The following is a 16,175-nucleotide window of genomic DNA, read 5'->3' as shown; positions in this document are numbered from 1 at the left end:
TAACTTCCTTCCTCTCACCTTCCCCTTTTCTCTTTTCACCTTCATTACTTATTCTCCTTTTATTTCTTTTCTTGTTTTTTCTTTTTTTTTTTTAATTATTTAATACACTTATCATCAATTTCTAATTTCCAAATTTCTATGAAGATTCGTATAAACAAATTCAAAAGTATAGGATTTTATTTCATATCATGGGAATTAGAAAATATTTACAAAATATTTTGAATGGACCATTCTCTACTTGTCTTTTAAATTTAATGTTCAATCAAAGTTGCAGAACATTGAATGGATCTCATATTTCATATTTAATACGTACCCACACATGCTCTTAAGTTTCTTTTGCTTTTTTATTTTCTTTTTTCAATAACCATATAATATAATTCAAAACAAAAAGATAAGATAAGATACAGAACTTTCAACTTTTAAGATTTATAGCATTAGGGACGTAAAAATTGAGAATTGATACACTTGTGTAGGACACAATACAAATGACGGCAATAAAAAGGTTTCTAGAGATTTAGAAGAAGAAGAAGAAGAAGAAGAAGAAGAAGACGTCCCACGGGGACTAGGGTATGGTCTGTGGTGTATCTTTCATATATATATGTGTGTGGGGTCGGTCACCTCTATATTTTATATATTTTTTTATTATTTTTTATATATGTGTGTGTATATATATAATATCACTCACTCTTTATAAATCTCATCGCATCGCCATTTTTTGTTGGGTGATTCATTCCACATCCAAAATCAAAGCTAAGACACTCAAAAATCTTGTGGGTTTAGAGAGATACATATATATAGAATATTCATAAACAACATGGATGCGCCGGAGTTTTCTCACGGCCGTATTTCGCCGGCAGAGCTAAGGAGGAAGATCACGGCGAAGCTTCTCCCTGGCCAAGACTCAGCAGCTCACCTTCGGATTCTTCTCCAGTCAGCGACCGCGACGGAGCAGGACAAGCGAGCTCTTGCTACCAAGATCTTGACTTCCATCACCGAAGCGATCTCCATTCTGGAGTCCGCTGGCGAGGAGTTGAGCTGTCCTGATCATTCCCTTTGCTCCGATCTAGATTCCGGCGAATCACGGCGGAGCAGGGCGGTTAAGGATAATCCATCACGTGCCAACAAAAGAAGGTATCTCTCTCTTGAAATGGAAAAGATGAGATTATTATATATGATTATTGTTGTTATTACAATAGATTACTATTGTTTTAAATATGAAAAAAAAAGAAAAAAAAAAGAAGAGGTTAGAAGGTGAAATTATTTGTGTGGATCTAACGGTTAAGAGGTGGGGAATTGCAGAAGATCGATGAACTCGAGATCGGTTAGGACGTCGAGGACGACGGAAGATAACTATGGTTGGAGGAAGTACGGCCAAAAAGCTATCCACAACACAACTTATCCAAGGTATCTATCTCCCTTTCCTTTTACAAAATAATTTCATATTCTCCAATCAACCTCTCCGTACGCACGCCCAATTTTTCCTCTTTTAATTTCATTTACTTCTTCATATTCTTCTAAAGTTTTTAGATCAACCATTCATACTATTTCATACTATGTATGTTTATATGTTTATACTAGTTGAGTTAAATAATTTCTATTTCGTTTTTTATTAGTTTTGACTTTTATTTTAGACTCATCTGTTCATGAGCTGTCTTCAACACGTTGCGATTTCTTTTTGAAAAAAAAGAAATCAATTTTTTTGAAGTACTAAGACTATTCAAATTACAATACTCGTGAAAAAAGAACCGTAATAAATGAAAAGAAGAGGCATCTTTCACCCAGGAGCGAAGGATTTGAACTAAAATTTCCAGATGGAGCGGATAGGGTATTAATACATCTGACAAAATGGATCCATTTAAAAAATGATCATGAGAAAATGCGTAAATATACTCCCGAAAGATAAGTGGGTATAGGAAGTCACGTTGCCGAGATTTCTCAAGTTCTAAATATCCTTGAAATTCCTCCATTTGAAATTTGATTTGAACTGGGGATACTATAAATGGATTTATTGGGTTATCAAATGATACATAGTGCGATACAGTCAAAACAAGGTATTAGAGTAAAATAAAGAATAATAATAGATACCTCGTAAATAGGTAAGACTTATCAACGGACTCTCTATCCTCTCTTTTCTTTTGTCATCTAATTGGTTTCTATTTTAGAATAAAAAAGATGGTTAGAAATCCTTTATTTTTCTTACTAATTTTAAATTATTTATTTTTTTAAAATAAAGTTGTTGCTACCTACTCCTTTTATAAAATAAATACTTTTGTTGATTCAAAGTGAGGATAATTTAACGATAATGGCACTCGATTTGCTTTTCTTTTTCTCGAAAAAAAACTCCATTCCTCACTCAATATCTACCCAATTTCATTTCATTATATTATATTGGCATCTATTAATTGGGTTAGTGCGTTTTTTGTTTGTTTTTCTTTTTCAAAAAGTACTTATTGTAAGAAGTAATTCGGATAGAGACACTTCATGAAAAGAGGAAAAAACATACACACATACAAATCCATAGTCAAGTTTAGAATAGCGTATTTAATAAGCAAAGTTGGAAATTTTTGTGGGACGATATAAAGTTTTCATATTCTTAATTTGTTTAATTGTTTAAAAAATCTTGGGAAATTAAGAGTAATGTTTTTCTTAAATATATAAAACAAAATCACTTTACTTTATCTTCTTTTCTTGGCTTGATCTTTGACAGAATCTGTCTAAAATTAGTAATAACTCATAACTTTATGATGATTGGAAGATCTCCTAATTGATTTTTAAACTTTTAAAATATCTGAACATTTTTTTAACTATTAATTTTATGTATAATATTGAATACTTGAAATTAATTTTAATTTTGTATCTAATTGGTTTCGGTTTTATTTCTTAAAATTTGTCCAGGTTTAATCTAAAAGTATAATGTATTGTAAATAAAACATTCAATTTTATATTAAACATAAAGTTAAAATGTTGACAGATTTATTAGATACTTTTACAAAAATTATTCCACTAAACTTGTAATTTAGCATTCAAACATTGATAATAATTTGGAATGAATGAACAAAACAGGAGCTATTATAGATGCACTCACAAGTTTGATCAAGGTTGTCAAGCCACAAAGCAAGTACAGAGAATGGAGGGTGATGATTCAGAAATAATGTACAATATCACCTACATATCTGACCACACATGTCGCCGCCCTGCCTCTCCTATCGATGCCTCCGCCATTACCACCCTCTCCGATTCTTCCAACCTCATATCTTTCAGCTCCATCGATTGTAACGGTCCATTCACCGAGGGTACTGGCTATAGTTTGATCTCCTGGCGGCCGAGTGATGACGATGTAGTGAAGATAGGAGAGACAGCCACGACCAGTGGTTCCACAGATGATCATGAGATTGATTTATGGTCGGATTTGAAGGATTTTTTGGAGCTTCCAAACAACGGCTATGACAACGACAACGAAGAATCCATACTATTTCTCAACCGAAGATGACGATGCAGATTCTTTCATATATTGGGAATTTTGAAGCTGCATATGTGTATACAAAAGAAGCAAAATATAACACCTTAGTGATGATGGAACGTTTGAGGTTGATGAGACCTTCAAATTGTGTTTAGTAATAATTTTCTTTGAATATATTTGTTTACAATTGTTTGGTTTTGTAAATTACTTCAAAAACTTTTTTGAATAATCACCTTAATACTATTTGATATAGCTTTTTAAACTTTCAATTTTATGTGTCCTAAATATGACAACTTTAAAAGATTTCAAATTCATTAAACTCAAAAGTATTGATGGTTGAATATGACCCACGTAAATTTTGTTTATTGATGGTTGAATATGACCCAAGTAAATTTTGTTTTTAATAAGTAAATTAGTTAATATCTTTTATATAAAAAGGGTTTTTGGAAACTAATTACTATTAATACAACCATGCACCCCACTATGAAAAATTAAGATATTTTGAAACTTTTTTTCGTACACAACTACATATGACAAAAAAAAGACTCGTTTTCGAAATAGTGATACGTTAAATGTGATTGGAAAACTCTTCATGACCAGTGGTTTTCATGTGATTTTTCTGGACAAACCAATCTATTTATAACATTATTTGAAAATGATGTTTGCTTAGGTTAAATTATTACGACTGTTACCATTTTAAAATATGCTTCTATAATAAAAAAAATATAAAAGTGTATTACTTACTTAATACTAATATATGAAATGCTAAACTTTACTTATAATGGCATTTTGAGTGATTTATCAAATAATAATAAAGGGTTAATTTTCAATGTGCCTAATTAATTAAATACAAATAGCCAAACTTTAGAATAGACACCTAAATTAGGAAAGTGCTTTTTCCTAGTTAGCTGATTCATATTAATTATAATACATATTTTTTATACTATTTCAACAATAAATAAGTGTAGTTCAACTATCATTTGAGATGATCTTGTTACTTAAAAGTTAAAAGAATTGATATTGATATTTGTACTGAAAAATAATTAAAATTTATCTTTACTTTTTATCTATTTTAAAATAAAACTATTTCCATTGACATTTTAAAGTTAATTTAGAGCAAATATATATATCATATGTACAATAATTATATATTATAAAAAAATTTAAAAATTAAATCACACTTCTATTTTAGTTGTATATCATATCTAAATGAGTAAATTAAATAGAAAATTTCAAAAATAGAATTTGTTATATTTTAAAAAAATATTTGTTATATTTTGTTAATAATTTTTTTTTTTGTTATGCACAAACAATTCTGTTGGATTAAATAACCAAATTATTGAAAATATTTATGAAATATATAATCAAATTTGAGAATCTATATTACAACAGATTTTATGAGATAAAAACATTATTATTACTATTACTCCTATTCATATGAATATATTTTTTGTTTTTTTGAAAAATGACTACAACACTAATTCTTTCACATTACTGCATGTCTCCCTCAAATAATAATTATTGGTGAAGATTGTTTGAAACTATATTTCATCTTTCTCGTATTGAAGAACATCAAGATTATTTAAATATCATTTTGACATTATCTAAATCATTAACATTTGTCAACACGATTGTTTAAATTTGAAATCTTATTCATATCGTTTAAAATGATTTAAACAAGTATGTTGACATGATCTAAACGATTGATTATTATAGTCAACACGATCATTAAAAATTATCGTTAGATTTGAATATTTTAATATAATTTACATTGGACTACACGATCGCTTACCATATTCAATACAATCATTTTTCACAATCAACATAATCATATTTAAATTTGAAGCTTTTTTTTCATCGTTAAAAAATAACTACACAATCGTATATATATCACGACATTAACGATAGTAGATTATTCTTTTAGACTAAATTAAAAATTAAAAAAGAAAACGCTTCAGTTTTTGTAGTATGTGTAATTAACGGTATTTAAAATTAAAGTTAATTAGAACGAATTTATAGCTATAAGATATGATATAAGAGTTGAAAGTAAAATATAAACAAAGGGTAAATTAAAAAAAGAAAGAAAAGAAATTGAGATGTAATGCAGAAGTTGGGTGAGACTAATTAAAATCTTTATATAAAATAATATTGGAAAAATGGGGACTGATTAGAAATTTTGTAAAGTACATCGACATGGGGATAAATAATGAAAACTTCTTTTGTTTAAAAAAAAAGTACATTGGAACACTAGAAAGACAAATATCCTAATGCTTAGGGACCAAAAATTGCAAATAGAATAAAAATAAAAGTTAGAGAAAAAGAAATAATTGTACTACTTCTTCTTGTCCTCTTTCTCCCACTTGTGATCCTCCCCCACGTATGCGGCAAAGATAGAGTCCATACTATTACTACTGCTCGTCCCGGAATTGAACATCACGTCAGCCATGTCCACCACCGCAAACTGATCCCCCACGTCTTTTCCGTACCGTACAGTGGACGGAGCGCCGGATGTCGACCCTGAACCGACCACATCCATCGAAAGCCAGGGGGCGGCTGGGTGAAAGTGGGAGATGGGTTGGTCGGTGGGGAGAGGCGGCGGCGGGGGAGCGGAGGGGGCGGTGGCCGACATGTGGCATGTATGCTCGCCGCGGTAGGTGACTTCAAACGTGTGGGGATCGTCATCGAGGCGTTGGACGTGCTTCTTGGCTGGGCAGTGGTAGAGCTTCTGGTGGGTGCATCTGAAATAGCCTCTGCAAAAGGAAATTGAAGAAGATGATGATTTTAATTCCTATATTTTGTGTTTTTTCTAAAAAAATTAATGAAATGGTTAATATGTGGGGGAGAACAATTTTAATTTGACATTATAGTATAAAAAGTTTAAATTGAACCATATAGTTTGATTAATAAAACTCTTCTACTTTTGTTTTTTTATGCACCCTTAACAATTTGAACATATTGTTAGCCAAACAAAAATATGTTACCTTTTGGTCATAAAAATGAAAAGAAAAATGTGTCGAAATTTGTGATAGGGTAACAAAAGGTATATCATATAAGTGATTGACTAACAGCAAGTGATAGAATATTATTGGAATGTAAAAATGATTTAAACAATATTTCATATTTGTTAAAAGTATAAAACCCAAGTCAAAACCACTTTTACTACCATTTATGTGTTTACCATTGGTTTTAAAATTGTTAAAATAGAATTAATATTTAATTTTAAAGGTTTAGAGGCAATTTTTATAATTTATACCATCAAATTGGTTTTAGATTATTAAAAATATATTTAAGAGTAATTTGATCTTGACCATTTTAAACAACCACTAAATTCTAAAAATAATAATAATCATTTGAAGTTTAAAAGTACTTTTAATAAAAATATATATTACACTCACTTCTTAATCTCGATTATAATTTATGTTTTCCAGATTTACTACATTCAGACAATATAATTTAGATTTTAATTTTTAAAACAATAGAAAGATAATGTGATTAAATTTTGAATTTAAAATTAATACAACATTTAATATTAAATAAAATTGCATGGTAATTACAACTAATTTAATGGTTTAGAGATGAACCAAATTTAAGAATCCCACACCAAACACATACATATTTGTAAGCATAAATGTATATGTGTGTGTTGAAATTAACCTTAGGAAACAAATCTCTTAATAGAATATTTTTCTTTCAAAACTAAAATTAAATAATATACATCTTAACTAAAACAAGTTGTAAAAGGAAATTAAGTAGTAAATGAAAATGTTAAGTTGTGTTAATGAAATAAGTTTAATTTGAATGAAGAAGGTGTGGAAGGGAATGAAAATTCAAATTCCACGAGCCATGGAAATGTTTAATTTAATATAATTGAAAGCATCAAATGTAGAAGAATTATTGACCAAAGAAATAGTCACAAATTAAAAAAAGGTGTCCCACATTTTGAAGTAGAACAAAAGCACTTTAATTTGTTTTGAATTGAATGAGTCAAATATTCAATTATTTATATCAACAATCCATCAACTTATATTTTTTTTTTAGAAAAAAAAAAGCAAACAAACAAACTTTTTCTTAGGGAAAAAGAAAAACTAATTTCCCCAAAAGTGCACAAGATTGTGTTTTTTCTTTTTTCTTTCTTTCTTTTTTTATTTAATTCTAAAACTTTTGTTTTCATAAAAAAAAAAATTAAACGTGCTAATAATTATTATTATCATTTTGAGGGGGAGAACAAGAATCTGAAGATTACTTGATGTAAAGAGACTTTAAATTTAAAAAAATTAAAGTTAAGAATTTGTTTTGACCAAAAACCTATTAATTAAGTTGAATCAATGTATGGACTATGACCTTTCAATTCAATCTAATTGTAGCCTAATATTTATAAAAGGAACAAAAATCTAATTGAACCTTAAACCCACTTTTGATACTCAATTCGTTTTTTTTTAAAAAAAAAAAAAATTAGCACATTTTCTCTAAATTTATTTCAATAATTTGGGTTTAGGACATTTTAAAAGTATAATAAAAACTAAAACTATTTACGAACCAAAATCTATCAAATATTGATAAATAACTAAATATAATTTAAAAAGTATTGATAAAAATTATATATATAACAAACAAACCATATAGAAGTGAAAAAGATATTGATAAATAATTAAATATAATTTAAAAAGAAAAATTATAACGTTACCAAACAAAACTCAAATTACCCTCAGCCATTTTTAACCAAAATAATATATAAAAAATTTTCTATCAGCTCATTAATTTGAATATATAACTTTCCAAAAAAAAACAAACGTTAACAAATCTAAAAATTAATCATTAAATAGTTTTTTAAAAACAACGTACATATATTTTTGTTAAGCTAAACTCACGTTGTCATCGTTGAATAGTTTTATCAAGATATATTTCAATACAAAAATTAGTTCTAATATCATTTTTGTTTAAAATTTTATCATACATATATGCTATATTATATAACTTTAACTATGTTTGAAGCAAGGAGTTACGAGAAAGTTCAAATTGTAATATTTTGATAAGTTAATTTCTATAAATTACACCATTTACTTAAATTTAGGGTCAAATTTGATAAAGAATGAACAGCAAAGTTTTGATTTCCCCCCCAAAAAAAAATTAATCTAGCTCGATATATAAAAACTAATTATTTATTTGACTGATTAAATAACAAATTTCACTATATAAGATTTATTTTTTCTCTACAATTAAAATAAGGATTGAACCTCTGTAGTTATTAACACCCTCTTATACCAATTGAGTTAGGCTTAATATGACAATATCACACTCATTATCATTCTAATTAATAATTAATATAATTTTTTCTTTCAAATATTTGATTAGATGCATTAAATTCTTGTTACTCACTCAAAATACTATTTTTCCATGTTTTGGTTAATAATAATATTATTACTAATAACAACAACTTGTCTTTTTTTAAAAAAAAACTTATGAATATTTTGTCATGGATTTAGGCATTTTATGTCATTTGAAATTTCTTCTTTAAGCACTAGTTTGTTCTCGATTTTTCTTACTTGTAGATTGATAAATGGATTGAAACTTAAAACTTAAATGATAAATTATACAAACTAGATCATAATTACTAAAAAAATTGGCCACTTAATTTTGATGAAAAGGTTCAGGATAAAAATCAAATAATTATAAGTAGTAAAAAGCACATGGATTAAGTTATTATTACTTATTAAAGTTCAAGAAGTAAAATTGTTATAAATTGAAAAAAACAGGGAGACTAAATAGTTAGTAACCAAAGTTGAAGCACTAATCATTCATTTTTGTGGTTTAATGCTGACTTTCATGAGTAAACTCTATATTGCTACCTTTAGTTGTAAAGAGAAAATGACAGTTTCAATTGATGAAATAAGAATTAGGGTTAGTAAATTTAATCAACCAAGGAATAAAGGATGAAAATGAACTTTAATTATTGAAAATATTTTCATACTAATTTGGCATTTTACAAGAAAACAAAAAATTTGTTTGAAACTTAGAGAGAATTGCTTCAAACATTCTTAATATGATAAATTCTGTTTGTTTTTTTTCCCTCTAAAGATTAACATGATTTTTTTTTATATAGATAAATGAGATGTTATTCATCTTCCAAATTTATGAATTTGTAAACCATAATTTAATAAATATAATGAGAAAAAAAAGTAAAATATAGAATAATCGACCAATACATTTACAAAATACAATAAAATTTTAAATTATATTACCATAACTTTTTAAATTTTGCTATATTTTTTTAGATATTTTCAAGTTATTTAAGATAATTTTTTTTTATAGAAAAAACCCACTTCTGAATTAGGGTTCTACCCTTCGAACTTGTAATTACAGCTAAAATTATCCCAAATATTTCATCAATCATTTAAAAGTTTACAAACATTATTTATTATTTATTCTGTTCATTTTGATAATAATTTTGTTTTTGTTTTTTTAAATTTGAGAATGTTTATTTATTTTCTCAAATCTTTCTTTATAATGTTTTTTTTTTTTTTTTGTGTGTTGGGTTAAAGAAACATTAAAACATTTAACATAATTTGAAAAACTAAAGCAAGGTTTAGTTAAAAATGTGAAAAACAGCAAAAGGAAAGAGATAGTGATCAGATAGGAAGAAACAATCATAAACTTAAAATAATAGACAACTTAAAACGAAACTAAGGATGGAAAAGATCACCCGAAACCAAAATGTAAACATTTTTCAAAAGCCAAAACAAAAAGGAAATGAAATGTGTGAAAGGAAAAAAGGGGAAAATAAAAAAAACGAAAAACAAACCTGGGAAACCTAGAGCCAAGAATCTCCTTCTGTCCATATTTCCGCCATGTGAAGCCGTCGTCGGGCGGCAGCTCTGTGTTTCCTATGCGCGGCGCCCCCACCCTCACTGTTCTCTTCTCCGTATCATCTTTTCTGCTCAAACCACCATTTCATGTCAACACACAAATCTTCTACAATAGTTCAATACACAGCCATAAATTAATGTCAACTTTTGGTATATAAAAATTAAATAACCCTATAAATATTATTTTTTTAAAATTTTATTTCGATAATTTTAAAACATAAAAAGTTTTGAAAGCCAAAATAGTACGGATGGGTATTATAACATTATAAACAAAGAAATTTATGAATCAATGTAATGTCTATTACCTAAGAAGTTTACTTTTAACTAAAAAATTAGAAAAAAAAAAAAAGATTCAAGCTCCACTCGATAATAATTTGTTTTGATTGTTCTTTTAAAAAGTTAAGCTTATAATCACTAGTATATTTTTAATTTAAAAAAATAAAGCTAAGTATTAAGGGTTTAGTAAAGAATGATGAAATGCAATGGTAAAATAGTTGTAATAAAACAAATAAAAATTAAAAAAAGAGCAAAGTAATAATCAAATGGGTCGAAATAATTATCAAAAGAAACCCTAATTAATTTTTAAATTTTTTTTGAATAAATTTAGATAAAAGTATAAATGTTTAGTTATTAAGTTACACAAGTTTCAAAATTCAAAAAATTGAAACTAAATAGTTATGAAGCAACAAAGCAAATATGACTCAACAAATAAATATGTTAAGGAGTTAAAAAATTAAACAATTTAATCAAATGATGAACAAAGTGAAAAGGACACAAAAAGAAGCATTATCTTGTTTTACATTGTACACTTTTCATACTTAACTTCGAGGAAAAGCCCATCCAATTCTTTCCCTTTCCCATGCTTTACCAAACCCAATTCCATCCACCTTAGAGCTTTTATTATCTTCTCTCTCTCTCTCTCTCTTTTTGAAGTTTTAGGTTAAATTACTCACTTTGGTTGTGGTTGAGAGTTTAGGGTTGACACAATCAGGATGCATAATTTTAACACAATCACAATGCATAATTTTAACCATAAAAAATCAATACCGTCTTCGTGCTTTTGTCGACGAGGAGGAGGAAGAAGAAGAAAGACCCATTGCCATAAGCTTCCCAGAATCCTTCACAGCCGCCGGAACCGACACAATCGCAGACGGCGGGGACGGAGATATCATCTGCATTTGCGACAACTCCATAGCTTGAGAGCAAGTAGATTTCAACCACTCCTCCAACCCGACCTCCCCCTGAACCCCTGTGAGAGGCGGTGGTTCGTGGCTGCCCAGCCGGTCCTTGGCGGCGGAAAAAACACCCAAAATCTCATCACATGATCGAGCCATGAAATGGGATTGATCAGAAATATTGATATTATTACTCCCCAAATTTAAAACGTTGAATTCCAATTGCCTTGCCAAAGAACACCCACGAAGAATCAAAGAAATAATGGCTTCTTCCATGGCAAGAAAACTTTGAAGCTTTTATAATACCACAAAAGAAATATATATATATATATGTATGTATTGAGAGTATGAAAAACTTTATAACCCAAAGTTTTCTGATTGATTATTGAATATAACATGTTTCTTGTATACGGTACAAAAAAAATGAATAAATATAAAAGGAGGGAGCAATTGGGGAGAAAAGAAAAAAAAAGAAAAGAGGGACTTGGTCATGGTCATTGGTCAAAGTAAAATTTCAACAAAATTTGATGGGAATATAGTTTAGACCAAAGACTATGTAAGAATAGGAGAGAATTATATTATATGGGGAAGTCTAATTTGTTTTAAAATTTAAAATAAAAAATGTAGTTGATCTTAATTTTCCCTTTTACTTTGATCTCAATTGTATTTGTGTAATGGGGTTTTTATTCAATTTAAATTTGTCTAAGGGAATTGGTAAAACTAACTACTATTCTCCTCAACTTGGGCTTCTTCTTTTTGATAGATTGATGTATTTTTGTTCTTTTCACAACTTTGAATTTATGTTTTCTTTCCCTTTTTCTCAAGTGGCAAACTATTTGCATTTCATCTTCCGTCAACGTGTAAGAAGGGGAAAATACTGTTTTGGCATTTCCATATATCTTCCACCCTAAACTATAATACTTATGTTTTCCATTATTATATCATATTATTATTAACTATAGGTCACACATTTTTTCATTTTATAAATATGGCAAAAAATAAGACTGAGTTGTCCATATACCCGATATACACTTTTGAGATACTTAATACATATGATATTCACTTGATACACCCGATACACATCTTTATATACATACATGTTGAAAATGACAAAATATTAGAGGTTTTAAATTTATTGACATTAAAATGATTATGCTTGGTGGGATTTGGATAAATAAAGCAATATGACAATTTTTTTCTTTTTCTTTTTGTAAATAAGTTGATGTTTATCAACTTTAGAGGCAAAAAAATGTCTAAAAAATGTGTAACATCTTTTTAAGGGGTGTTTAGGGATATGAGTGAGTTTTATATTCGTTATTACAGTTGAGTTATAATAGTTTGTAGATTATTTTAATATGAATTCTGTTGGAATGAATGATGTCTTTCATGAATAATGGTTGCTTCACTTCACGAAGTATAAACTAATTTAGGGCAATAACATGACTATTATTCGAATGACAATGAATAAGTATTTAAACAAGTGCTCTTTCTCTAAATTTGAAAATATTAATTTGTTTTTTTGGTATTCTATAATTTTTACCTTCTCCAAAAAGTATTTCTCTCTCTTTTCAAAATCGTTGAAAAAAATTATGTACATCCACAAAGTTTTGTTCGTTGATCTTTTGGATGTGGTGCTACTTCTAGGAAAAATGTAATTTGTTTTATCCTAAGAGACAATTATCCACAAGCTCAATATTTTATTTCTACTCACTGTTTTCTTTTAAGATTTTCTCTTAAATAAAATAAAAATTATATATATTGAAGATTGAAAATTGAGATATTTAATATATATATATATATAATATATAAACGAGAAAAAGAAGAATGTGATGGATCCATTCATATTGTATACAAATAATGAAAAAAGATGAAAGTTTTGGATCCAACGGAATATATATATAAAAATAAGAGAAAAATGGAGTAGACTTTATGGAAGTCGTGTACCCACATTACATTTTTTGCCTATGTTTCAAAATTTAAATTATTTAAAAAAATTAGAAACATCTTGTAAATTTGTTAATATTTGAACCGCTTTTTTTAGTATTTATATTTTCATTTTTTTGTTGAACCGATTGGTATACAAGCATCCTCATCGGTCACAAATATTTTTTTATCCATTTTTTTTATTCTCTATTTTTCTTTTTCCATTTGGATTTTTCTAATTTTTTTAAAAAAATTCTTAGTTTGTTATATATATATTTATTTGTTTGTTTATAGATTTGTTTCCTTTTGTTTAGAATATGACATTATTCACCAAACTACTGCTCCTTATGCACCCCAATCAAATGAAATTGCTTAACGAAAAAATTGCACTTAAGGAAATGATGAATGCAATGCTTATAAATTCAAGTTTACCCCAAAATTTGTAGGGAGAAGCTTTGTTAACGGCAAATTACTTATTAAAGAGGTTGTGAATAGTGAAATTGAGTCCATGATGCATAATTCATACTAGGAAACTAGTTGATCTTCCATTAGAGAGTAAACCACTTAGTTGCAAATTAATTTTTAAACGAAAAATGAAAACCGATAGGTCAATATTATAATATATGCGTTGAATGTGTTTTACTACTTTGATATGGTAATTGTGATCTTGATAACATATTATAATAATATGTTTTTGTGGTTAATATTTTTAAAACGAATATATATATATACCCAATCCTTTAACAAAAAATTAAAATATTTTATCATAAATCCAAATATTTGGTATAGTGTGTATTATACAAATGTATCAAAGTGTCTATTAGAAGAGTATCATGTGTTACAAGTGTATCGAGGACATTTATCAAAGTGAGTACAATGTGTATCAAGTGTATATTAGTGGTATATCAAGGATGTACCAGTGATGTATCAAGATATATGATCACATGTATCACATAGGCTAGGTGTTTTTTTTTTTTTTTTGCTATTTTGTAAAAGTAAAGATTATAGTATTTCATTTCATTAATAATTCCACACCAACAACTTCATTCACTAAAATATGATTTTAAACTATAAACTACAAATTTTAGAATATAAATTCTAACAAACACGTCAATGAAAAATTTATACGTAATCCTACTCATGTTCTCATTCCTTTTTGTTACATGTAATATTTTGAATTATTATAACTTAAACTAAAACAGTTTATGACATTCTAATATAAACTATTGTAACTTACCAACTGCTTAATAACAACCATTTATTAGGATAATCAACTCAACACCTCAAATAATTAATAACTATTTGGATGTATATATTTGAACTTTCTTTATTCTCAAACTAACCGTTGCATTTACACTGAAAACAAATATTTATATATTTTCAACTAATACATGTAGAATCTCTAAAGTTAATTTACACCTAAAAACTTACGATGAATTTCTAAATATTTGAAAATCTCTATTTTTCACTAAAAACACGTTTTTTAAAACTTGTAACACCTTTTTTTTTTTCTCTTATTTTGGTTTGACAATATTGTATAGTGAAAACCCACTTTTTCTTGTATTGAGATTTTACACTATAGGGCTAAGTAACTAGAACAATATTACTACATATGATCTCTTTTCAGTTTAAAAGTTTTATTTCGTTTCTCTTCGTATCGTATTGTATTGAAATGATTCGACATATGCAATGTGTTTTTTTTTATACCATTAGATATATACATGAGAGGATTTTTCCCAAAATTTACTTCGAAGCTAAGCAACTTGCATGGAGTTGTTAGGTTGAGTGATCACATTGTGGCCGTTTAAGATATTGTTTTTTCCCCGTTGTTTTAGACAGCGATAGTTAGTCAATGGTATAATTGGGTTTATCAGATATAACATTGAAATTTCTAGGTAATTATTTGAGATTCCAAAAGAAAATGTTACGTAACATTAAGTATATAAAGAGTCAAACTTTTGTGTGGGAAATTGTGTGTTAGTATTTGCAACTTTTGATGACTTTTTTTTTATTTCCTTCTCCTTTTGAAATAAAGTTTGAGATTTAATTTATGGTGTGTTATGGTAGGGTCTCGTCTCCATTCAAGCATATTCTTAGAGGGCATTTAGGTCATTCAATTATATGTTATTGTGGAGGGTAAAATCGTCAATCAATTTATGCATTTTGGTTCATGTATAAACCTTTAAACTAATTCAACCTTAATTTTTCTTTCCATGAAATTTTTTTTGTAGGAAGTTTCAATGGAAATATATGTATATATAAAAGCTCAAAAGGTTCGTAAATAGTTTTCTTTTATACATATCTTAAAAGTAAAAAAAGTTCATATCTCGACAAAAAAATTTACACCTTATAAAAAAATTAAGTATAACAAATTTTGACTTTCCGTAGTTTTGTTCTAGGTAGTGGTTTAGATAGTTTGTCAACTTTTTCTTTTGAAAAAATTTATATATTTTAATTAATAAATAAGCATAGGACAATTATGGTAAATAAATTTAATTTTTCATTATTTGTCTCACGTCACTCATCTTTATAATTTATTTTGTATGATATAATAATAAAATATCAATTTATCGGGTAGGTTAATATCAGTTTAATTTATAACAAATGAAAAATAATGTCACCACGTATCAATGATAATTTAGGGTCTGTTTGATAAAGTTTCTATTTTCTATTTCTCATTTTCTAAGATAGAGACGTGTTTTATAACCATTTTTGTTTTTCGTTATCAAAATTTAACGTTATTTCTTGATTTAT

General features: G+C 27.5%; 2 protein-coding genes across 3 annotated transcripts; one reads left to right on the top strand and one right to left on the bottom strand.

Annotated features, from left to right (window-relative positions):
* The first annotated feature begins 337 nt into the window (after nucleotides 1–337).
* WRKY34 (probable WRKY transcription factor 54-like) lies at nucleotides 338–3,729 on the top strand. Of its 2 annotated transcripts, none has more exons than XM_031884948.1 (3): nucleotides 338–1,131; nucleotides 1,300–1,404; nucleotides 3,064–3,729. In XM_031884948.1, exons 1-3 carry the CDS (start codon nucleotides 815–817, stop codon nucleotides 3,488–3,490), a joined length of 849 nt encoding a protein of 282 aa, XP_031740808.1. In that variant the 5' UTR covers nucleotides 338–814; the 3' UTR covers nucleotides 3,491–3,729. The 2 variants fall into 2 exon arrangements, with proteins under 2 accessions (XP_031740808.1, NP_001267638.1); NM_001280709.1 differs by having other exon boundaries at nucleotides 815–1,131; nucleotides 1,327–1,404; nucleotides 3,064–3,490.
* Nucleotides 3,730–5,654: 1,925 nt separating this feature from the next.
* On the bottom strand, nucleotides 5,655–11,942 carry LOC101217296 (WRKY transcription factor 55). Its single transcript, XM_004146420.3, has 3 exons — nucleotides 11,371–11,942; nucleotides 10,260–10,391; nucleotides 5,655–6,210 (listed from the first exon to the last, which is right to left on the bottom strand). The coding sequence occupies exons 1-3, from the start codon at nucleotides 11,772–11,774 to the stop codon at nucleotides 5,793–5,795; spliced, it is 954 nt and encodes a 317-aa protein (XP_004146468.1). The 5' UTR covers nucleotides 11,775–11,942; the 3' UTR covers nucleotides 5,655–5,792.
* Between the last annotated feature and the right edge of the window lie 4,233 nt (nucleotides 11,943–16,175).

Source organism: Cucumis sativus, chromosome 5 (genome assembly GCF_000004075.3).
Source record: "Cucumis sativus cultivar 9930 chromosome 5, Cucumber_9930_V3, whole genome shotgun sequence".
NCBI classification, from domain to species: domain Eukaryota; kingdom Viridiplantae; phylum Streptophyta; class Magnoliopsida; order Cucurbitales; family Cucurbitaceae; genus Cucumis; species Cucumis sativus.
Note: the sequence above shows the minus strand (reverse complement) of the source record. Positions and strands in the feature narration are given on the sequence as shown.